This window comes from Rhinopithecus bieti, unplaced genomic scaffold (assembly GCF_001698545.2).
Source record: "Rhinopithecus bieti isolate Rb0 unplaced genomic scaffold, ASM169854v2 scaffold_7684, whole genome shotgun sequence".
Taxonomy (NCBI): Eukaryota; Metazoa; Chordata; class Mammalia; order Primates; family Cercopithecidae; genus Rhinopithecus; species Rhinopithecus bieti.
The window spans coordinates 2,939,903-2,965,032 of NW_016806071.1; the positions used below are offsets into that span (position 1 = coordinate 2,939,903).

General features: G+C 53.0%; 1 protein-coding gene across 5 annotated transcripts in view; it reads left to right on the forward strand.

Annotated features, from left to right (window-relative positions):
- SLC1A7 (solute carrier family 1 member 7) overlaps nucleotides 1-25,130 on the forward strand; it is a 50,752-nt gene that overhangs the window by 6,673 nt on the left and 18,949 nt on the right. For 4 of the 5 annotated variants that reach the window (XR_001886111.1, XM_017874608.1, XM_017874609.1 and 1 more), the window contains exons 2-3: nucleotides 1,800-1,879; nucleotides 21,219-21,434. Coding sequence is in view for 4 of the 5 variants with exons in the window: in XM_017874608.1 (XP_017730097.1) it covers nucleotides 1,800-1,879; nucleotides 21,219-21,434 (296 nt within the window). In the remaining variant the exon portion in view is untranslated. The remainder of the gene's footprint in view (nucleotides 1-1,799; nucleotides 1,880-21,218; nucleotides 21,435-25,130) is intronic. The other variant, XM_017874610.1, reaches the window with a different exon arrangement.

A 25,130-nucleotide genomic window follows, 5' to 3' on the forward strand; every position in this document is an offset into this window, starting at 1 on the left:
AAAAAAAAAAAAAATTATATATATATATATATATAGAGAGAGAGAGAGAGAGAGTCATGATGGGCATATTTCTTTAAAAAGCAGATTCTCTGGTGCATTGGAAATGGTAGCAGTACAGGAATAGGAGGCCTGATTCCTGGTCCTGTGCTGCAGTTAACATTGGGTGGGCCCGTCACCTCCCTTTTGCGGTTCAGCTTCCTCATCTATCACATGAGTGGGCTGGGCTAGAAGATCTCAAGAGTCCCCTCACAGCACCAACATTCGATGATCTGGAGGTTTTTAAAGCATCAGATCATTAACCAAGTATGTTTGGCTTTGGTTAAAAAAAAAAAAAAAAAGTTGCAAGTACAACAATTTAACTTGGATGATGTTTGAAAGTCCATTTGCCTGCCTCGCCCACAACCTCACCCTCTGAAGAAAGTGGCCCCACGCCAGAGTTGCCAGAGTAGCAAAACTGAATTAAGTTAAAAAATTTTTAAAAACAGCACACCCAGATAAACTGGAGTTTCAGATAAACAGCACTTTTTTTTTTTTTAGTATAAGAATGAATTACACGTTGTTATCTGAAAGTCAGATTTAACTGGGCTTAGCAGCCCTTCTGCTTCAGGTGTCAGGTCCTGGGCACGTGACTGTTACTGGGGAGACAGCTTATTGGGCAAGTAATTGGCTCCTTAGTCAAAGATCCGTGGACGGGCTGGAGCCAGCGGCCTAGGAAGGAGTCAGGCCTAAGAACTCTGCTAAAGGGGGCTGTTTCTACTGCATGGTGTCACACCCATTCAATCTGATCCTCTCTCTCAGCATTTTCGGGGAGAAGTGCTAGAGAATGGACCCAAAACAGATGGAGAAACTGACTTGCAAGAAGGCCATGGTCTGCTTAGGAGTGGGTCTCCTCACCAGCTAGGCTGGGGATTTCTCGGGGCAGGAACCCTGCCTAGTTCATGTTGGGGTGCCTACCATGATGCCTGGCGTGATGCGCGTTGAATGAACGCGTGAGCAGTACTCGGCTCTCTCCTCTCGTCACTTGCCATCTGCTACATGAGAGAGATTTTATTCCATGGCTAGGCAGATGCGTGGTACAGATGGGAGGAGAGCTGTTATTTACAGGATTACTGAACATTTACTGTCATCCAGGCGCTATGCTAAGTGCTTGCGTGCATTCTCCTGTTTAAGCCCCCCAATGACCCAGTGAGGCAGAGTAGTCCCCCCTTATCCGCTATTTCACTTTCTATGATTTCAGTTACCATTGGTCTGAAAATGGGTGAGAACAGTACTGTAAGCAATTTTAAGAGAGACCACATTCACATAACTTTTATTACAGTATCTTCTAATCGCTCCATTTGATTATTAGTTACTGTTAATCTCTTACTGTGTCTAATTTATGAATTACATTTTATCACAGGTATGTACATATAGGCAAAAAACAACATCCATAGGTTTAGTCTCTGTGGTTTCAGGCATCTACTGGCGGTCTCGGAACATGTCCCCTGAGAATAAGCAGGGACTACTGTAGTTATTACCCTCATGTTATAGACGAGAAAAACGCAAAATCTCAGAGTGGTCACAGAAGATGCTTAAGGCCACACAGCTTGTGGTGGATTGGTGGTGGTGGTGGTGGGGGGATGTTTACCAGGATTGGAACCCAGTTCTGTGGCTCCAAAGCCATTTCTTTCTCCATGGACTCCACTGCCATGTGCTAGACAGGGGAGTCAGATGGGATAGTGCTTCAAAGATTGTGAAGAATGGAACCACTGTGCAGTCTACATCTCTTGCTATAACCCCATTTCTTACTGTGTTTTCAGGAAATTAGTTACTTCCAGTTCCCTGGAGAGCTCCTGATGAGGATGCTGAAGATGATGATCCTGCCACTGGTGGTCTCCAGGTGAGAGTGGAGTTTCGGCCAGGCGGTCTGGAACCAGGAGGGGAGAGGATGGCTTCTGTTGCTGCCCTGCTCCTGCTGTGGGTGGCTGGACAGCAACCACAGGCTGTGGGAGGAGTGTGACTTCAGGGCCTTTATGAACAGTGCTGTGGGCTGCTGGCTTCTGAGTCATTTAGTGGCCCCAATTGTTGGTTCCATCCAGTAGAATTTTTAGTGGGCAGAACAGGTGATTTGGAGTCAAAGGACATGACCTGACTCCAAGATAACTCAAGGCCAGGGAATTGAGGGATGACTTCCCAGAGGAGGGGCTGTTCATGGTGATGCAGCAAGGCCTGGAGAAAAGAGAACTAACTCTGATGATATTCCAGTGATAATATCCTGGCTCGGCTGTGTAACTTTGGACACATTACCTCACCTCTCTACGCCTCAGTTTCCTCATCTGTAAAATGGGAATAACAACACCTACTTTGAAGGGTTTTCATGAAGACTAAGTGCTTGTGTATGCTGAGCACTCAGGAGGTTGGGACTTGGGACAAGAGAGGGACGGTGGGAGATGAATTTGGAGGGTGAGCTCTTGCCCAGTCATGAAAGACGTTGAACACCAGGCTGAAGAATTCAGACCTCACCCAGTAGGGTGTGGGCCACAGAAATCATGGGAGATCACTTGGTCCCTTTCACTGATATGCTAGGGTGACCTTGAGCAACCCTATCCCTGTCCAGGCCTTGAGTTTTCCAGATGTATAATGAGTGGCTGCTCCAGGTGGTGTCTAAGAACCTTCTGCTCTGAGGCCATGAGAAAGCTTCTTCTTCCAGGACTCTTCTGCAGAGAGGAAAGAGGATGAGCCTCTGCATGGGCTCTGCCTCCCGGCCTCCCTGCTGCTGAGCAGTGAGCCAGCTCCTCAGCCCTCTCCCCTTTGTGAAGTGGAGATAATCCCCAGGCCAAGGGCGCTTTATATTTTCTGCACAGAGGCCTTTGCAAGCAGCATTTAAATCTCTCAGGACTCAGCCTTCAAGGCTCTGCTGAAATGCTACCTCCCTCAGGAAGCCTTCCCTTACTCCTCAACTCACTCTAGTGACGTCTCCTCTTACTACATCTTTGGAGTCATTCACTGAGCCAGTGAATCTCTCAGGGTCAGCAGTCCTCTATGTTGCTGAATCTGTACGACACGTCCAGTTCTTCCACATGGCCTCTCCACAGCCATGGGTGCAGCTGATTACTCTTGCCCTCATGAAATGCCCTTCCCTGTGGACTCACACTCTCCTAACTTTTTGCCTACTTTCTGTCCATCCATCCTGGTCTCTCTCCTTCTACTCAACCTCCAAATATTCAGTTTCTCCAGCCTTTTCTCATCTAATTTCATAGCTTTAATGTACCACCCACAAGCCCAGTGCCCCCAGATGGAGATCTTCCCAGACCTCTCCTCTGAGCTCCACACGTCATTAGCCAACTGCCTATTTGACATCTCCACTTGGATGTTTCACAAACATTTCAAGTTTTGTTTTGTTTGAGACAGGATCTTGCTCTGTTGCCCAGGCTAGAGTGCAGTGGCACAATCTCAGCTTACTGCAGCCTCGGCTTCCTGGGTTCAAGTGGTCCTCCCACCTCAGCCCCCAAGTAACTGGGACCACAGGCGTGCACCACCACACCTGGTGATTTTTTTGTATTTTTTGTAGAGGCTGGGTCTCACCATGTTGCCCAGGCTAGTCTCAAACTCCTGAGCTCCAGCAATCCACCTGCCTCAGCCTCCCAAAGTGCTGGAATTACAGGCATGAGCCACCGTGCCCAGCCACACTTCAAGTTTAATGTCACCAACTTGAAGTTTTACCCAGCAAACTGCCTCCTTTTCCTGTTTTCTTCTTGTCCACAAATGGCAGCTCCATCACCCAGGTCTTCCATCAGGCCTGTCGTTGGCTATCCCCTTTCTCTCAACCCCACAGCCCCATCTGCAGCTCCAGCAGATTCTGCCTACTCGGTCGAAGAATGGAGCTTCCTCCCCACCCTACAGGCCCAGGCACTCTCTTCTCACATCCGGACTCCACCGCCACCTCACTGGTCTCCTCGCCTCACTTCTTGTTCCCTCCCATCCATTCCACCCAGTGGCTAGAAGGATCTCGAGAAAAGTAGATTGGGCCCTGCCCCTCATTTAACTTCAACGGCTTCCATGACATGTAGACTCAATCTGCAGACCATTAACCTGGTCTAGGAGGCCCTGCGTGATCTGCCCTGGCCGCCCCACCTCATCCCGTGTCACACACTCCAGTCCCCACCAGCCTCGAGTTCCCTAAGCAGACCAAGCCCTTACCACCTCAGAGCCTCCACACATGCTGCTCCTTCCTCTGGAACACGCTTCCCCAACATCTTACACCTCTTCTTCCTCCTCTTTTTTCCCATCTCAACTTGCACATCATCTTCTTAGGAAGGCCTTCCCCACTGACCCCTTCACACCACCCTGGCTCTCCCTCACTGTACCCTGTTCCTGTATCATATATTGTCATTCTACATGCATTCACTTGTTGATTAGTTTCTTTCTTTATCTCCCATTGGGCTGTCAGCTTTGCAAAGTTAACGAGGCTACTCTGCCTAGATTCAACTCTGTGTTGTCAGCACCTAGCCAAGTGCCAGGCACATAGTAGGTGCTTATTAATACTGGTCAAGTGAATTAATTAATGGATCCAGCAATCATGCATTGTGCTTTCTGGACACTTGGCCCTGTGCTGGGTGCTGCAGACATAGAGATGATGGAGAGATTGTCTCTGTCTCTGGAGAGACTATCTCGTGGTGTTCACAGACTGCTGGGAAGACCGACAGGAACATAGACAATCACTGAACAGCTAAGTAAGTGCACTGGTAGAGGAAGCTGGGACCCTTGGCAGCAGCTCTGTCTGCCCTTTCCTGCTGACTGTCCTAACTGCCTGGGCATTGCCCCTCTCTCAGAACAGAGACACCTTAGAGGCCGTTGTGTGGACCCTGGAGTCACACAGCCTGGCCTTGCTATGTATTACCTGTGTGGCCTTGGACAAGTCACTCAAAACAAAACACAAAAATCCTGTTCAGAAGTCAGAGGCCTGGGTCCTCAACCTGCCTCCTCCACAAGCGATCATGCGATCTGAGGTGAGGCCCCAACCCTGGGCTTCTTTACCCAGCAACAAAGGCCCGTCCAGCTCTCCACTTTCTGGCTCTCGAATGCCTGGTCTCCCTCCACCAGACTCAGTGTTCTCTTGGCTGGAAATGCATGTGGTATTAAGTTGAGAAAAGCCAGGATGTGTTCATACATTTCATTTGTTTGTTATAGAGTTTGGACTGGTGCAGAGCAACCGTGTCACTGAGAAATGGAACTGCTTTCACATTTTCCTACGAAGGGAGAACTAAACCTTCGTGGGGGAAATATGACACATTTCTGAGCCCTAAAACCCCTTGTTCCTGAACTCTCCCTCCTTTGGCCTCAAAATGGCCTACTATCCATGCTGGCCAGGAGTCCATCCACACTGTCCCCTGAGCTCTTGCTCTTGGCCAGCCCAGGGCTGGGTGTCCCTATGCTTGAGGAACAGCCACTCTGGTGTGAGGTTGTTACTCAGGGCAAAGCAAAATCACCAGAGCTGCTTTGAAAAATTTAGATGTCAGGCCTGACCCTGAGCTGACTGAACCAGAACCCCAAAGTGTCCAAGCAGAGGTTTGCTTTCAGAGCTCCAAAAGTGTTCTGAGGATTTGAAACCTCCTGATTGTCCTGGGGTCAGATCTTCTGGCTCCACATCTTCGGAGCCCAGCAGGAGGCTGTGGTACTCCCATCCCCAGGGGCTCCAAGCTGTGACCCAGGAAGGCAAGGTTTTCTGCAGTGTGACCTGGCTACAGGGCAGTGGCGGGAGGGCAGGGGTTACATTTGGGCTCACCAGCTTCCAGTTCTAACCACCTGCAGGTCTGGGCCTCCAAGCCTGGCTCCCATGACATCTGTTCCCACCTTCTCTCCAGGACAAACAGCCACCCTTTCCCCACACCAAGCCCTGGAACGAGGCTGGTCACCCATTAGTCCCGCAGCATGCCACAGGGTCTGTCTCCACACTCCTGTTCCTGCCCAGCCCCTGCCATGCACACCCTCTTTTAATTTAAAGTCTCACTCTGTATTCAAGGCCTGTCTCAAGGTTCTGTGTGGGAAGTCCTTCCACCTCCCTGTTGGTTGGTAAAATGAATGATGACCTGTCTCCAGTGCTGACGCTGTGTGTGACCTGCATGAGCTGAGTGTCGTTAGCTCAGTGACCTCGCGGTTGCAGCTGGCATGCCACACAATGGGAGACAGGCATCTTTTAGTCCACTAGTGACGTCTATGCGAGCAAACAAACTAGCATCCCTATGTGGAAGAGCCACTCATCTCACTGAACAAGAAGTGCCCCTGTTGAGGGGTCAGGCCGGGGGGGCGTGGCCCCCTCTGTGGGCAGGGTCATGTGCATCTTTGTTTTTGTCTGAGATCCCAGGAGGGGATCAGGTCATTGACCCCCTGTCTTTCACACTGACCTCTGCCAGGTACTCAGCGTGACAGATTCGTTCAGAGGCTGGAGAGCTAAACGACAAGCAAAGGGAGGTGGTGAGGTGTAAAGAAGTGTGGGTGACTGCAAGGGTGGACGTGAGGGCTGAAAGGCCCCTGGACTGCCATGGAGGGGTCACAGACACACCTTGCTCTGGAGAAGGGAGGCCCAGTGGGAGGGCAATGGGGCCAGGAGGGTTGGAGCCAAGTTCAGTCACTCTTCCCATAATCTGGCATCTTCCAGCTGTGGGCTCCTTTTTTCTAGAATTTCTCCGGCCCGGCCCCTGGGCCAAGTCCCTCCTCAGACAGGTGTGCTTCAGTCCAGCTGAGTGCAGCCCACGCTTGACCAGTGGTGGCTTCATCTGTCACAGTGTGGCAGGGGAGCAGGCAGCATGGGCGAGGGTGGCTGAAATCTGCAAAGGCTACAGGGCAGGAACAGGGCTTTGGAGTCACTCTCTAGATGTGCAAACGTAAACAAGCCTTTTAGCATCTGAGCCTCAGTGTCCTTACCTATAAAGTGGGAAGAATACCTCCCTCACAGGGTTATTATGAAAAGTAAATAAGAGAATGTACATGAAGACCCAGCATGGCTCCTGGTACATTATGGATGTCCCATGTTTTTCTTTCTTCTTTTCCTTTTCTTTTCTTTTCTTTTCTTTTCTTTTTTTTTTTTTTTTTGAGACAGTCTCACTCTGTTGCCTAGGCTGGAGTGCAGTGGCGTGATCTCAGCTCACTGCCGTCTCCGCCTCCCAGGTTCAAGCAATTCTCCTGCCTCAGCCGCCCAAGTAGCTGGGATTACAGGCGCGCACCACCACGACTGGCAAATTTTTCATTTCTTAGTAGAGACAGGGTTTCACCATGTTGGCCAGGCTGGTCTCACACTCCTGACCTCAGGTGATCCACCCGCCTCGGCCTCCCAAAGTGCTAGGATTACATGCGTGAGCCACCATGCCTGGCAGATGTCCCATGTTTTTCTAACTTATTAAAGCATCACCAGGCTCCTCAGATGTGTCATGAATGCTCCCCCAGCCCGTGGCCACCTCTGTCCCTGCTCTCAGCAGGAAGCCCCTTGGATGGCCTCTTCCATCTTCATGGTTCTAATTAGCAGCTGCAGCTCACCTGTCCCCTGCCCTGGAAAGCCACCCTTGACTGAGGCACACCCGGGTGTTCCCTCAACACCAGTACAGGCCGTGCAGCATGCCCTGCTTCACCGGAGTCGCGCACACCTGCACATCCACAGGGCCTCCGTGGGGGCACTGGCCAGGTCCGGCGCCTCTCCATGATGCACTCACCTGGCGCCCAGAGCCATTGCTTGTGCCATGGCAGTCAAAGCCTCCTTATCTGTCATGAATTCCTATTCTTTTTCTTTTTCTTTTTTTTTTTAATTGAGACAGGGTCTCGCTCTGTCCTCAGGCTGGAGTGCAGTGGCATGACCACGGCTCACTGTAACTTTGAACTCCTGGCCTCAATCGATCCTCCCGACTTAGCCTCCCAAGGAGCTAGGACTACAGGCACACGCCACCATGCCCAGCTAATTTTTTTAAATTGTGGGTAGAGATGGGGATCTCACTATGTTGCCAAGGCTGGTCTCGAATTCCTGGGCTCGAGGAATCCTCCTGCCTTGGCCTTTGAAAATGCTGGGATTACAGGTGTGAGCCACCACACCCGGCCCAATTCCTATTCTTACTGCCTCTTGGTTTTCTCTGCCCTTCACTCCTACAACCAAGCGGCCTTCATCAGCTTCCCATTCACACGAGCATTCCTTGCTCCAAGTAGTACCTTCAGCTGTCTCCTGGTCCTCTGTGTATCTGTGTATTCGTTACCATTGCTGTGTAACAAATTAACACAAACTTAGTGACATAAACATACTTCATGGTTGCCTCAGTCCCTAGGTCAGCAGTCTGGGCGGGCTTGGCTGAGTCCTTAACTCAGAGTCTCAGGCTGCAATCGAGGTGTCCTCTGGCTCCGCTCTCATCCGAAGGCCCAACCAGGGAGAATCTGCCTCCATGCTCCCTCAGGTATGGACAGAAGTGGTTCCCCGTGGCTGCTGCCTGAGGGCCCAGCATTGACAGCTGTGCTGTGGAGCCACTCAGGTCCTAGAGGCTGCCTGCAGCTCCCCGCCCCAGCCGTCTCCACAGGCGGCTCACAGCGTAGCACTATAGGTCATCGAAGCCAGCGGGAAGCCCTGTCCTCGCCACTCTTCTGAGTCAAAGTCTTCTACCACATAACCACAGGGAGACATCCCACCACCTTGCCATGTTCTCATAGAAGTCACAGGCACGGCCACACTGGGGGAGGAGGATACGCCAGGGCTCGGGTCGTCAGGGTCGCCTGAGTGCGTGTCCACCTCCTTCTCTCTCCCGGAATCTTCCTACTCTCTTCCTCTGTCCCCAGAGCAGCCGGATGTCTTTCAGAAGTCACTTCTGCTCACCTCTCTCCCTGGAGCCAGCTTGGGTTGGGTGGAGCCTCTGCTCAGCTTCTGTCCAAGTAGCTCATCAAGAAATTTCTGAACAAGGACTGCTCCCTTACTGTAAAAGTAATTCTGAACAATATAACTCTCTCCCTTTCATCTGATTTCTCATTGCCCCGTACAGGGCCTGCTACTGCCGGTGCCTGATCAATACATTTTCAATGAATAAGAAGCAGCGGAGGGCAGTGGCAGCAGAGTTCAGGGAAAGCCTCACCACCAGCATTTGAATGGGCCCTGGAAGACAGTTAGGAGCTGACCTTTAAAAATGTTTTCATGTTTTAAAAAATTAGATAAAGCCCTGGCAACATAGTGAGACAGACCCCATCTCTACAAAAAAAAAAAAAAAAAAAACTTTAAATATTAGCCAGGCATGATGGTGGGCACCTGCCTGTAGTCCTGTCTACTTGGGAGGCTGAGGTGGGAGGATTGTTTGAGTCCAGAAGGTTGAGGCTGCAGTGAGCCATGTTAATGCCATTGTACTCCAGCCTGGGCAACAAAGCAAGACCTTGTCTCATAAAAAAAAAAAAAAATTAGATAAACAAATTACAAACATTTTGGATCACAGAGAAGAAATCATCCTCTCCATATTGCTAATTCTGCCACTGTGATTTCTTCTCCATAAAGTTTGTTCTTATTCTTTCTGGTGAATTCACCAGATGCCGGGTGAGGTCCTTGGCTGATGGGATCAGAAGCCCAACTGTCTGGGCCTCAGAGCTGGTTGGGTCTGTCCCCCGATGCTATAAGGGGCAATCAAATATGACAAATACTGATTTATTCATTCCCAGAGATCAAGACACTTGCCAGCGAGGACAGTCATATGCAGGGTCTGGCTAGAGGCTCTCTATGGGCTCACCGTGCAGGGAACCCACTGGTTAAATCTGCTTGCTGGTGGGTCCATTTAATTATTGAATGGTATAACCCAGCGTAACTCCAGGTTTGCCATTTTCAGTTTATGTCAGCCCTCCCCACCACCCCCACCTTATAGTGGAGCCCCATCACGTGTGCATTTAACTTAAGTGAATTCAATTACATGTGCTCTGAAAAAGGGAGAAAATCATTTAAATGAGACAAGAGACTCCTCCTTCCAAGGGCTCTGCCCCAGGTGAGGGCCATGAGAGAGGAGGGCCTGAATTGCTTCCACTGGCCTCAGTGCCCAAGAACCTGCCAAACAGTGAGCACCTCCCTGAAGCCAGGGAGTTTCTAGGGCCTGCAGAGGGGCAGTGTTTTACATCAGGCCTCTAAGTGTATGCTGACGGTCTCATCTGGTGTTTGCTTAAAGAAACAGCAACCCACTCCAAGGCTGGAAGCAAAACTGTCTTGAATGAACTTACACAAAACCATACCTCCTGGACTCCATGGGCAACTTTAGAGATTTTCAAGGGCAAAATTAATCATACTTGGTTTTTGCTTTATTGAAACTGAATACACTGAATATGGTCCTACTCCCCTGTACGAGCAGGAAGCCCAGTGTCTCCCTCTGGAGGCCTCCACTCCATGGCCACAGTCAGCTTATTTCATTCAGTGGAAGCTTCTGGTGTAAACAGAGCTGGAACATGGGGTCCTGCCACCAGCTCTGCTGCTCTGGTTCCCTCCACGTGGTGGCCCTATGGAACGCAGGTCCTGCGTGGCCTGGTGGACGTCTGCACACTGCCCCTTGCATGTGCACAACGCTGCTCAGGCCACAGATGCCTCCAGACCCCTAGGTCACCCCAAGTCACCCCAAAGTGCCCGATAATTGTTCCTAAAGCAGCCTGAGTCATGTCCTGAGATCAGCTTCCTGGGAGTCGAGCCCCAATTCCCTTTTCCCTCCTATGGGTTCATTTTGGGGGCCTTGAGTGCCAGGCCATCTCGGCTGGGGGACTCTAGCGAACCCTGGTACTAACTTCAAATCACAGGGAACTGGGGCTCAGGTCTTAGTCTTTTTCCTCTCCGAAGGCCCTGATCCTCTGGTGCAAATGGGCACAGTTTTCCATAACTCTGCAGATGTCAAGTTCTCAAGGAGGGGGTTTCCATCAAACCACAACAGCACCTCCCTTGCCTGGACAGTGCTGCCTTCTCATCTGACATTTGCTGCTCAAAAGATTCTTTGCAAAATAAAATTGCCTACAGGGGAACTTGCTCTGTCCACCCATGAACAGAGAAGCCTTGGACAAAAATTAGAAAATTCTGCCTCACATTACATTAGTATAGGAACGAATCGTCTAGACAGGACCTGCATTGGGCCCCCCGCCATGGGTTTGCCCTCCTCAGCTCTCTTCCATGTGCTGCCACAGTTCACTAACGTCGTGCCAATTACATCTTCATTTAGAAAAGTCAAGCCTTTAGGGCCTGGGAGCCTTACTTTCCCATTCTCCCCCCAGCAGGCCACTTGTCACTACCCCAATCCTTTTTGCTTTCAACTTACAGTGTAACCCACAAAGTATCTTCCACAAAAATAAATCTGTAGCGTGCTTGCTTTGGTTTTCCCCCAACATGATGCCATAATAATTTCCACACTGCACCTTCACCTTGGTGATCCTGTGTCACTCTCCCACTCGGGAGGCACAGAATTTGCAAAGCCCTTTTCTTGTCATAAGACACTTGGGAGGCCGCTAGACTCTTGGGGGAGCTGCTCTGCCCCAGAACTGTGGGTTCATCTTGAGTTCACCCTGTTAGACTCAGCCATAAAATAGGCACAGTGCTGTCTGCTAATTTACAAAGCAGGTCCCGGCAGGTGCTACATGTGTGTGTTTGCGTGCGTGTGTGTTTGTGTGTGTGTGTGTGTGTGTGTGTGTGTGTGTGGCCCTTTATGGCCCCATTCCACTGAGGCTAGAGTTTGCACCTAACCTTGGGAAGTCAACTCAGCCTTGTTTTCACACATCCTCAGACAAGCTTGACACAAGGAATTAGGGGTAGGCCAGACCAGCATCTGGATCCAGCTAGAGCCTCCAATTGTCCGCTTGCTTTTTGCCAAACCCTTCTCTCCCCTCATTCTTCAGTTTCTTAAACCAGGCGTCGTTCCGGGGAAACTGAATCCATGTGTTTGTGATTCACTAGGGCTGCGCATGGTAGAGTGTTCTGTGAGCTCCACATCACAGCAAAGACAGCCAAGTGTGGGTGTGGGTTGTCTGTGAAGCTGTGTTGTGTGTGTGTGTGTGTGTGTGTGTTGTATTGTGTGTGTATTGTTTTCCTTCCTATTTCTTGTAAGGACTTTAAACTGATTTTTCTTAGAATCAGGAAATCATGTTTGGCCAAAGAAACTCAACACTCCCTTCTCCCCTTCCTGAGGAACTCTAGTTTGGCAGAAAATTCCCCAACACCCACATTCTAACTTATTGGAAATGGGCCTGGGCCAAGCAGCCGTCAAAGTCTGGTTTGGGAGCCAGTGTGCAGGGGGCTGCCCGCACTCCCCAGGACAGGCCGTGAGCGGGAGGAGGCAGAGGAGCGGGTGGCCAGAGGGCCAAACCGGCACAGCCTGTGCTTCAGACGCTGCCCCCCAAGTCACGGGGCAGCCACAGTTCGGCGAGCTCCACGGAACCTTCTGGTGTGAGCCCTGGGACCTGCCTTTGGCCCTCCTGCCCAGTCAGATGATTTGCCTTACTCATCAAGAGGGGAAACGTGGCCCGCTGTGGGCTGCGGGTGGGGTCAGACCTCTAGCCTGGTGACTCCGAAAAACTCCCAGGCTTTATCCTGCACCACAGACTTCCAGGCTCTCACTCCCTTCCAGTTAGAGAATTCCTACTTGGCCTTCGAGGCTCCGTCCAGCTATGCCCTCCTCTGGGAGGCCCAGCCCGATGCCCGGGGGACTGGCCCTGCTCTGGCCGCTCAGTCACAGCCACCCCCCCCCCCCCCCCCCCCCCGGGTTGCTGTTGCTCTGCTGCAGGTCTCCCCACCTGCTGGCCAGAGCGCCATGAAGAATACAGACCCACCTCATCCACTTCTGAGCCCCACAGCACCCAGAGCAAATGTTCAACACCGGGCAGGGTGGGCACGTGTCTCAGAACCTGGGGAGGTGGGCGAGGTTTTGTTGTGCTGCCGCCCTTCTCTGTGGGGAACCACTGTGCTGGAGAGAGGGCCACAGGATGGTCCCGCCTGAGCCCTGTGCAGGGCAGACTCCAGGGACCCTGCTGGTGCAGGGAGGGGAGGTAGGAGACCTGAATTCCCCTGACTCCTGACGGTCTTTGCCCCATGGGCAAGGAAGGAGTGAGAGGTTCAGCTCACGTGGAGTTGGAAACTGGCCCTGGCCCTGATTACCTTAGGGAATGCAGCCTTCTTGGTGGGGAATGGTTGAGAATGGCTGGAAGTCTGATGGTGAGCTCTGAGGGCTGCAGCTGTGGCTCCTCCAGCTTTTGCTTTTGATCCAGTTCAAGTTTGTCATTTGCACAGGTCCCAGTGGAGTGCCCTCTTGGCACCCAGGCCTGGGAAGGAGGGACCTTCAGAGGACAGCAGGGCATGCCGGGGTAGCAGCACCCACTGCCCACACTCTGAGCCTCGCCCTCACTCCCACCTTCCCTCCATGGATTTCAAGGTGGAGGCAAAGAGGTTTGGTCCATGTGGCTCCAGAGGGCTGGCTGGGCCCAATGTGGCCCAATGCTCTTCTCGGAGGCAGATTTCATTGTGACACCAGGAAGGACTTCCTAATAAGCATCACCAGCTCATAGTGGAGGGGCTGACTCAGAAGGTAGTGAGTTCTCTGTCCTCTGAGATATGCAAGCAGAGGTGGTGGAGGAATTTCTGCCCTTGGGAGGGGGTGCTGAGACCAGATGGTCCAGACTTTAGCTAAGTGGGAGTCTGGGCACACTGCCTCAGACCTCAGGAGGAGTCGGCTTGAGCGTGGGGCTTTGGCAGAGCCGTCTGGGAAGCATGACTTGGAGCTGGCGCTAATGGGCATGGTACTGGCTGTCAGCTGCTAGGCCTGCTTTCTTCTCGGGGGAAAGGAAGAGTAAGCCATGATGCTCAGGTGGACTGAAGAGACCCCTCTTGCCCACAAACCCCCAAAGCCTCCTTCCTGCGGCCTGTCTGGTGGACTTCCTGCAGCTGCATCCCAGGGCCAGCTGGGGAGAGCCTGTGCGGCTGGGTCAGCCGAGGCCAGAGCCCAAGGACTTGACTGCAGGGCTTGGGGCTCCTCACTGTCCCTCAGGTCTTCCCAGTGCCAGGAGGTTGTGACTGGATGCTGTCATGCTAGCAGAGTAGGGCTTGAACCCACTTACTGTGTGACTTTAGCAAGTTGCTTGCACACCTCCAGTGACTGGGAGGTCACCACTTTTCAAGGTAGTTCCTGCCAGAGCAGGACAGCTCTGCCAGAAAGTTATTCCTGGTGCCGAGCTGACAGCCCTAGGGCTTTTCCTGTCGTTCACAGCATTCCCAGGTCTGCTGTGCTCTGGACCACATAGCACCTGCCCTCCAGCCTCCCATCTGCTCCCCGCAACCAGGCACGTGCCTCTGTCACCTGCTACCTACCCCAGCTGCCCTTTACAGGACACACACACCCCACCCTGTCTCTTTCCCAGTGAGTCAAGGCAGGTCTGCAGCAGCCTCCACCAGCCCCCGGGCTTCTGAAGCCACAGGTGGGGGGCCCGCCAGCCCTTTGGCAGCCCTGCGTCCCAGGTGACTCACTAGCTGGCAGCAAGCAAAACCCAAAGTCCCCTCCCCACGTGTGCAGCCACAGCTCAGCCTCCCCCTCCCACCCCGGTGTTTGTGCACTCCAAGCTGTGGAAGCCAAGTGTGGCCCAACACATGTCTGTGTTCAGGCTCATTGTGGCAGAATTGGCCCACGGTCCCAGCCTGCTGGGGTCTGCTTGGATTCCCAGCTCCCTCATCCAACACATTAGCTGTTCCTCCCAGCTTCCCGTCCTCTACAAATCTGCTCCACATGCTGTCGGGGGCCTTGGCCAAGCCATTGATTAAAATGACCAGAAAGGAGAGGGCCGAAAGCAGAGTCCTGAGGCCCACCTCTAGACACCCATTTCTACTGCCCAGGACAGTCATTTGGCTCCTTGTCCCTTCACCAAGCTCCCATCTCTTCCCAGATTTCTGGTGCTAACTGTCTCGATGTCACACAGACACACAATGCCACAGGCATTCCCCTAAGCCCATCAGGGGGACCAAGGCTGGTACTGGTGATCTGTTCTCAGGAAACCTTCAATGGCTGCTCAGTCACCAGGGCACACAAGCCGTCCTTTTCAAGTCTGATCTAGAATGTCACCCTAGTTTAGCATCACACACATCAGCAACCCTGCACTCAGGCCTGTACAAGACCTTGGGTTCTGAGGACCTAGAGCCAAACTAGACTTAACCTTGCCTTGGAGGAGTTCTAGTCTGCTGGGGCAGGTGGTCACAGACGACAGAGGAAATTCTAACAATTGAAATGCAGTGCATACTTATCACATGCTAGGCGCCACTCCAAACCAAGATTCGACCTCACAGCAAACCAGCATCATCCCCATTCATCCTCAGTGGAAACAGAGGCACACCAAGGCTCAGTCACATGCCCAGGGTCTTCCAGCGAGTGAGGGATGCTTACTCACGAGAGCTTCCTTGTCTTGCCTAGGGGCTCAGGGAGGCCTTCAGAGGGCGGTGGTGCCTAAGTGGAGACTTCAGAGCTGAGTTGCGTCTAGAGGACAGGAAAGGAGAAGCAGGTGGGGACTGGGCTCCCGGCACTCCCTGCCAGCCCGTCCTGTGCCAGGCACTGGGTCAGGCCCTGGGGATTCGGGTTGAGCCCACTGGCAGGGTGGTCCATAACAAACTGGGAAGCACAGGTTGCCCTGGGGAAGTGGGTGAGATGACTGCAGTCAGGGAAGGCTTCCCAGAGGCAGTGATGTCTAAGCTGACCCAGGGTTGGGGACATTGGGCTGGGGTCGGGGAAGGGATGGTGGATGGAGAGTTCCAGGCAGGAGGAAAATCCGGTGCAAAGGTACTTCCAGGAGCAGAGTGGACGAGGAGGAGAATGGCCCAGCCACACTGGACCCAGGGGAGGGAAGGAGCTGGGATGGTTGCGGAGGGCAATGGGGAGTCACTGGAGGACTTAAAACTGGGGGAGGGGCACCCGGCAGCCGGGCAGCCTGCAGGCTCTCTTGGCTCTCTCTGCAGGGAGGTGTGACTTCAACTTCGACTTCGTGGGGCGTGGTTTCTAATCCCTCACCTTTGTAACCAGCTCTTGGCAAATGGCAGAGCTGCTCAGCACCTCCCAGTGTGAGATGGGGTCAGGAGTCCCACCTCGGGGGTTGGTGCGAGAACCAGGGGAGGATCAGTCAGCGGCCTTTTTCTCCCTCCATGGGGAGCCTGGCAGCCACCGCCTCCCTTCCCCCACCCCTGCAAGGGGAACAATTACCAGATTGAGACAGGCTGGGCCTCCCCACTGCCTCTGCCGGTTAATGTCTCTAATCACCACAATCTCTTGATCCACAATCCCTGGGCTCTGAGTGGTGGCCAGATGGTTTAGGAGGGAGTTCCAGGCCTCCAGACTCCCAGAGGCTCTTCCCTGGGGCCCTCAAACACCTCAGGTGCTCCCAGGAGCACCCAGCCAAGCCTGGAGTGGGAGAGAGGTGGTTGCCTATTCTCCCCTCACCATAAATCACAGAGCCACAAGGAATGTTTGAAGTCATCCTCATGGAACCTCCCACTCTATCTGGAAGCCTCCATCCAGTATCTCAACAGGTGGCCATCAAGGATCCACTTAGGTGCCTCCAACAACGGGAAACTCCCCACCACAAATCTGAGGCTCATTACCACAGGCAGGCTGTGAACTCTGAGATTGAACTACAAAGGTTTTACATGGCTGGATCACATTAAAATCATAGTTGGCTGGGCTGGGTGGCTCACACCTGTAATCCCAGCACTTTGGGAGGTCAAGACAGGAAGATCATTTGGGCTCAGGAGTTCAAGACCAGATTGGGCATCATCAAGAGACACCATCTCTACTAAAAATTTTAAAAAATTAGCCAGGCATGGTGTTGAGTGCCTGTAGTCCCAGTTACTTGGGAGGCTGAGGTGGGAGAATCATTTGAGCCTAGGAGGTCAAGGCTGCAGTGAGCCGTGATCGTGCCACTGAGCCCTAGCCTGGGCAACAGAGTGAAACCCTGTCTCAAAGAATTAATAAAAAATAAAATCATAGCCCAAACCAGATCTTTTCCCCCACCACCAGAGTTAAACCAGGTCTGTACCACAGAGAGGCACTATGGGAGGGGGAACCCCACAAGGTTCTGAATCAGAAATCCCTGTTCCAATCTTGACGCTACGGTTCACCAACTGGGGGGCCTCGCCACTTGCCTCCACCTCCCTGTGCTCCATTTTCCGCGTCTGTAACTCAGAACTATTGTATTGGGCTGTCCAATACAACAGCCATGAGTCAGAGGAGGCTACTGAGACCCAAAATGCAGGCAGTGCAACTGAGGAACTGAACTTTTAATTTTATTTAATTAATTTAAGTTAAAATTTAAAACCTGAAGCAGTATAATTTTTTTTTTTTTAAACGGAGTTTCATTCTTGTTGCTCAGGCTGGAGTGCAACAACATGGCCTCGGCTCACTGCAACCTCTGCCTCGTGGGTTCAAGCTATTCTCCTGCCTCAGCCTCCCGAGTAGCTAGGATTACAGGCATGTGCCACCACACCCAGCTAATTTTGTATTTTTAGTAGAGATGGGATGTCACCATGTGGGTCAGGCTGGTCTTGAACTCCTGACCTCAGGTGATCCACCCGCCTCAGCCTCCCAAACTGTTGGGATTATAGGCGTGAGCCACCGCTCCTGGCCTAAACATTTTTATATTGATGACACATTGAAATGATAATATTTGGGATAAACTAGGTTAAATAATGTATTAAACTTAATTTCACCAAAAAACTAATTTCACCTATTTCTTTTCACTTTTTAATGTCACTACTAGAAAATTCTAAATTACAAATGTGGCTCGCAGTGGAACTCCACAGCGCCTCACTCAGAAGGTTGTTTAAGGATCCAGTGAGCTGGGTGTTCAGGTGTCTGGGGAACAGTAAAGTCCCAGAGAGATGATGGCTTCTGAGGCTGCTGGGTCCTCCAGGAGGTGTCCTCTCCATCACACAAGAAGACGGGCTCAATCTAGAAAGAACAGAGAATGTGAAGGACTATTCAAAACAAAACAAAAATTATTTATAACACCCAAAGATAACGGTTACATTTCCTTTAGAGTTTGCTTGTTTCCGTGCCCATCCGTGCGACCTGGTCTCCCACCACCACTGGGCACCAGCTGCAAGTTCTCAGAAAAGTCACCTTTAACAGCTTGGCCCTGAAGCCTGGGACCTTGAGGAGCCTCAGCAGGGAGGAACTCCTCAAAAAGCCAAAGGGCAGGGCCTTACACCTCCTTTCTGTGCCTGTGAGGGCTGTGGAAGCCACGCCCTCTGCATGCCCAGCCCCCATTCTTCTTGGCCTCTGCCCTCACCTGCCATGGCCCTGGCACTCTGGGGGAGGCTGACCTATGCTGCCAGCTGTCACCAGCAGTTTCCACGGCTGTTCACCTCTCCCTTCCGCCATATGTGGGGAAGGAGGGAGGCTCCAGCACAGAACGACTTGGGTCCCAGGATTCTCTCCATTTCGTCCATGGGTGCTCTCCTGTCCAGAGCAAATGGGGGCCCCAGGGTGCCGTCAGGGGTCCCTCTCGCTCTGTCTAGAACCTATACTCCCTCCCACATCTCATTCTGTCCCTGAGTTAGCGCCACCCCTGTGTTAGGCCTCTTCTTCCCCGGAGGGGCCTTCTGAGAGGCCTTTATCCTTTTCTGAAATCCAGTCCTCACCTGCGCCCCACTCCACGCAATCCCTCAGACACGTCTATGTGCCTAGACTGCAAATCCAGAGGGGGTCCTCCGTCCCAGGAGGTTCCAGGGCTCACTGCAGAGATGCAAACGATCTGGTAACTTGCTTTTCCACTTAGCGTTGATTTAGGAACATCCTTCCAGGGACATGATCACTCCTGATGGTTGCTATGCCATCCCTTTCTATCTAATCTGCATTGGTGAGTTCTTAGGTGGAGTTTTTGATCTTACAAATACTACTTCAATGACCCTCCCAGTACACCATGTTTACGTTGATCTTCTCAAATCTAAGGAATTGTTAGTTCTCCGTTCTAGACATTCAGCAAATTCTGCCGCCTGAGTTATGCTGAATGCCACAAGGCCACCCTATTCCTGAGCTCAGCCTATCTTCTCTATCCCTTCTATCACCAATCTGTCACCAATCCTCAGATATTACCTGAGCTCAGACCACAGCGAACAGCACGGTGTCTCACACTTTCCAGCCTCCCTTCTGCCTTGTGCTGTCTCACTGTTGGGCATGTCTGCCCCATCTCCGAATCCTCTCCCATTTCCAAGAGCCAGCTCAAATGCCACCTCCTCCAGGGAGCCCTTCTTGACTTCCCTAGCTTGAAGTGATTCCCCCTTCTCTGAATAAAGACAGCATTTCCTTGTCCCCCCTTCCCTTGTGGTTCTGATGCTCCCACATAGTCCAGGGGCCATTTGAGTGCACTTGTGGCCCAGTGTCGTTTCCATCTCCCTCCCCATTCCCTGGCAGACTAGGAGCTCCTTGAGGTCAGGGACAGGTTCTGATTTCTTTCTGTGGGCACAGGGCATGGCACAGAGTGGGCATGTGAGAAAGGTTTGAACACATATGAATGAAGGAGGACAGGCCTGGGTCTGGCCCTGAGTTCTGGCCCAGCCGGGCACTGCTGTCCTGTGTGACCTCAGGCAGGGCCTGCTCTCGGGGACATGGCTTCCCTGTGGCCTGAGACAGCTGGACCCCACTGTGGGGGTTCTGTCATGGTGGGAGGACTGTTTGGCCCTGGGGTTGATGCACCGACCCTGCCTGGGATAATCTCTCTTGGATAATGATTGCAGGGCAGCCCCCCATTTCCTCTGGCTGCACAATCCCATTATGAGCCCTTCAGGATTTATGTCTAAGACCCACCCTAAGCCCATCACTAACATATGGCATCCTGGCAGATGAGGATAAGCAGAGATTGTAAACACTCATTCATTCATTCATTCATTCACTCCTTCACTCAGCATGTCTGCTACCAAACTGCAGACCCAGCATTCAATCAGAACCTGGCCCAACCCTGGAGGTGCTTCCGGTAAACAGTTCACAGTTCAGTGGGGTGGGGGCAGGGACAGTGGGAGGCACAGGGACTGTGGAACCAGAGAAGGAGGCTTCACTCAGCTTGGTGCTCAGAGAAGGCTTCCTGGAGGAGGGGACGCTCAAACTCTGTCTTACCAGAAGAGTAAGCCATTGTGCCAGGGAGCAGGCAGGGCAGGGCCCTCACAGGCAGTGGCTCCCGTTGTGGGAGGGGGCCGGTGTTCACGCTCAGCCTGGGGCTGGATGCTGCTGCACCGAATCTAATGATAAGAGGAGCGTGGCTGGGGATTATCTGCTCTTGTTTACATGATTAAAACCAGACAAATACTTCTTTATCTGAAAGAATGAAAGGGCTTTGGGGAAAAATCCTTTTGGCAACAAAGCAAAGCACAAGCATTTCCTTAATTAATCTCTCACTTCCTCCATGCCTCTCACCATCCCACACCCCCACAACAGCTGCAAGAAGAGTCACTCTGGGGCTCCGGGGCTCCAGGACTTTGGGGCTGACCTGCACTGGTAGGCAGAGACCCAGGCCAGGGTGGATGGGGGTGGAGAGGAGCCGAGAGGAGAGAGACCCACAGCCCTCTCAACACAGCCACCTATGACAGGGAACCTGGGCCCAGGCACAAACCCAAGATGGCCTCATTTTACAGATGGAGATCCTAAGGCCCAAAGATGGAGGAGTGACTTGCTTGCTGAGGCCACACAGCCAGTTGGCAGAGCTGGGACTAGGACCAGGGTCACCAGTCCCCAGCTCAGCGCTCTCACTCCCTCCCTCATTAGCTGGTCCAGGAGCCTGCAGGAACTGCCTGCAGTGCCGTCCTCTCGGGACCCACAGGGAAGTCAGACCCATCCCTCCTTTCACAGACAGACAGGCAGGGTCCTGATGGAGCAACCAGGGGCTGTGGGAGTCCTGGAATGGGGTCCTCACTTTGGGGGAGAGGCAGGTAGACCTCAGAGGTAGCCCGAGCTTGATCCTGCCTGGTGGGCAGGTGTTAGGAGAGTGAAGGAAGCTTCTAAGAGGACACCAAGCATGGAAAACGGCAGGTGCAGCGGTCTCAAGGTGCGGGGCCTGCACCCCCAGGGCGTGGGGCAGAGGGCAGAGGGCAGAGCAGAAAGAGAGGCTGGAAGGAGCACAGGACTGGATTGTTGGAGGAACAGGGTTCCCTGGAGCACTGTGAGGCAGCTGAGCATGGCCAGGTGGGGCTGAGTGAGCACTGAGTGCCTGGCCAGGCCCTGGCCTCCCCACCACAGCCCCTGACCCCCTCGCCCTCCCAGCTTGATGTCCGGACTTGCCTCCCTCGATGCCAAGACCTCCAGCCGCCTGGGCGTCCTTACTGTGGCGTACTACCTGTGGACCACCTTCATGGCTGTCATCGTGGGCATCTTCATGGTCTCCATCATCCACCCAGGCGGCGCGGCCCAGAAGGAGACCACGGAGCAGAGCGGGAAGCCCATCATGAGCTCAGCTGATGCCCTGCTGGACCTCATCCGGTAACCATTGCCACCCACACCCCGCTCGGGAACGCCAGGCCCAAGCCTGCCCTGCCAGGGCCCCCAGAGGACAGAACGGGGTATAGGGATGGGGGTGATCACGGAGGCCATGATCATCCTTGGGGGTTGAGCTCTGGGCTGCCCGCTGAGATCATGCTGCATCATCTGCCCCACCAGGCTGGAAGCACCTTGCAGGCAGGACGGGGTCTGCCCCTCTCTGCCTGTGGCTGGGCGCAGAGCAGGCGTCTGTGAGCATTTGCTGATGCCCAGCCTGTAGGATGGGAGGCTGGCAGTTGCTGGCCCCTCCCTTTCTTTATTGGTCCTCTTTTCACAGATGAGGAAATGGGGCTCAAAAAGGTGCCATGACTTTTCCAGAGTCACCAGTAGGTAGGTAGTGGAGACAGGATTCAACCTAGGCCTGTCTGACTCCAAGGACGGTGCCATTTGCCCTGCGGTGCCAGCCCCTAGCCACGGCAGTACAGCTGACCTTGCTTCTCACTCCTAGGCTCCCTCTCCAGGGAAGCACTGCAGACCCAGCGGCACAGCCACCTTCCACTCCCTCTCCCTGGGTCCCCTGCAGGCCACCCCTGCTCCTCTCCTTCATGCATTCGCTCCCTCACCAGTGGAGCTCTGTGCCTGGCCCTGAACCAGGGGACTCAGAGCCAGCCCTTGCCCTGCAGGAGTGATCAGACCCTGGAGCAGACAGGGACAACGTGGGGGCCTGGGGCTGCAATGGGGAAGCTGGGGCTGCCGCTGAGAGCAGGAAGCCACTGCCCTTCTAAGGGAGGGGAAGATGGGGAGGCAGGGAGGACAGGCCTGGGGGCGACAGCTGTGCAAAGGTCCTGAGCTGCAGGGAACCGTGTGGGGGAGAAGGCATCACACAATCAGTGTGACAGAGCAGAAGGGGTGAGAGGCAGGCAGAAACTCCTGCGGGAGAATCCAGGTGGGGCGGACCTCAAAGGGCACCGTGAACCAGGCCAAAAGTTAAGTTTTATCCTAAAGGCCACAGGAAATGGGTTTTACACAAAGGAGCGGCATGATCCAATTCAGAAGTTTCACTCTGACCAGGGGTCAGAGTTGCGGGAGAGGTTGGAGGGGAAGGCAGAGCCAGGGACAGGGCCAAGTGGTGGCCCTGGGGATGGAAAAAGAGACAGATGGCAGGGCTGCTCAGGAGGGACCCTCAGCAGGAGGTGGGTGAAACGGAGGTGAGGTCTGCTGATCACCCAGCAAGAAGGTTTCTGGCCCATGCATCCAGGTGATTGGTGGTGTGGTCGCCAAGCGATGGATGGTCTGGAGCAGGAGCAGGCATCCCGGGGTAGGTGTCCACTGATGGTTGGCCAGTGGTTGTAACTCTCATGGGGGAGTCTAAGCTGGAGACAGAGGTTTGGAAATCACCAGGGAGAGGTGTTAGGTGCAACCCTAGTGGCAGAGGGGCTCTTGCAGGACAGGTGGTGAGAGAGCAGGGACTGGGATGGAGCCTGGGAAGCCCCACCCAGGAATGGTCTGCTGGGCTCCACAGGCTACCCCACTAAACGCGCTCAGGGAACACCTTCTAGGACTTCTCACTTTCCAATCAGTTTCAGATCTAAGAAGTCTAGGCCTAACATTAAAACCCCAAACTCATGCAGTTTAACCCCGTCCTAGTCTTTTGGATCTGACTCAGACTGGGAAAGCTGCAGTGGGAAGAGGGTCATGGTGAGTTTGTTTCTCTTTCCTGCTCTGCCTGCTCCCTGGTGAGAGGTGAGGGAGTTGGCCAGGAAAGGTTGCCCACACTGGGAGTGGGGTGAGCTGGAGCAGGTGCTCCCTGGTCATGTCTCTCCAAGAGTACTTCTGTGGGTCCTCTGGAGCCTCTTCTCTCTCTCGCATCTCTCACCTGCTGTCCCCGGGCTCAGGCAGTCTATTCTATCTGGCTACTTACAATGTCCTCCCTAGATGGGGCTCTGGTTGACTCCTCTACTGGGGTCACCTCACCCCTCTGGGTGACCCTGTTGGGTCATATCTGGCCCATGGGAAGCATACATATCCTTATTGGAAGTGCTGGCCTTTCCCAGGGCCTTTGGACATGAGTCAGGCACCAGCCACTACATTCCTCAAATCCTAAGAGACTCAAGCCAAGGTCTCTGAAGTTCTCTTGGCTTAAGGTTGTGGAGAAGCATTCCTTTCCTCCCCCGTGGGGATAGATGCCCATACACAGGCTCCCACCCGCTCTCTAAAGAAACTCTCATTCCCTGTATCAGCTAGTTACTGCTGCATAACAAACCAACCCAACATGTATCAGCTTAAAATGACAGCCACAAGTCTACAGGTCAGCTGGAAAGTTCTGCTGATCTGGACTGAGCTCACTCACATGTCTGCAGGCAGCTGGTGGCTCAACTGGGGAACAGTTGGTCTAGGGGAGTCTTGGCTGAGATGATTCAGCTGCACTCTTTGTGGTCTTTGTACTCCAGCGGGCCAGCCTAGATTTATTTCATGGTGGTGACAGGATTCCAGGAGAGAGCTAGCCCAGGCATTTTTTTTTAATAACAAAGGTGGAGGAGCAAGAGAGGAAATCAAAACATGCAAATGTTTCTCAATCCTCTGCTTTCAGCAAGTCCACTAATATCCTCTTGGCCAAAGCAAGTCAGGTGGCCAAGTCCAGACTCAAGGTGGGAAGGGACCACAATGTTATAAGGGAAATGGAGTCTACAAACCAAGGCCATCGATGCAATCAGTCTACCACTGCCTTCATTACTCCAGGAAAATCTTCAGCTTCTCTTTTACCCTTGAGAGTGTGTGATGAACTAAGGATCATGAAATGCTTGCCATGCTGTTCCTATCGCATGGCTGTCACCTATAGAATCTGGAGCCAGAAAGAGATCCAGGCAGGGTCTGTTCTCTGAGTGCTTACCTGGCCAGCGAGACTTCATCCAATACCAGCGCTTTGAACACCTTCTGGACTCCGGCACTTCCGAATTCAGTCTCCAGCCGGGAAACCTCTCACCTGAGTTCCAGATTCTCACATAAAGTGTCTAGAGGCATCTCAAAATTAACAGGCCCAAGCTCAACTCTTGATTTTTTCATAAATCTGCCCTTTTCTCACCCTGCCTGTCTGGTCTGACATCTCTCATTCTCTCATACCCTGCAGCCAGTTCTTCAGCAAATTTCACCTTGAAAATGAAATCCCAAGCCATTGCCCTTCCACCTCCCCTGCCACTGCCGCCATTGCCGCTCCCTCCAGTGTCCGGCCTGGCCTCCGCTTCCTCTCTGCTTCCTGTGGTCTGTTCTCAGCACTGCAGCTAGAGGCATCCTTTTCAAAACCTGCTCTCAACCCAGCACATGGCAACAAAATCGTAGCCTGCACTGCGGCTTACAGGCACCTGCTGACACACGTCAGCCTCTGACCTCTGCCCCGACTCTCCCCTTCCCTGCCCTGGCGCCAGCCCCGCCCGCCTCGCTGTCCTTCCCATCTGGGTGCCATTGCCGCCTCTCTGGATGGCCCTCCCTGCAGAAAGCATGCAGCTCCTTCCCTCACTCCGTTTACATCTCTCCTGGGTGTTGCCTCTTCTGGGGCCTCCGAGGCTCTGTCTCTCTGTTGTCTTCTCTTGCGTCACTTTTCCTCATAGCCTTTCTTAGTACCCAACATGACCACATCGATGTGTTTCTTTTCTTCCCGCCTCCACTGGAATGTAACACGCCCTGTGAAGCCTGGCTCTTTAA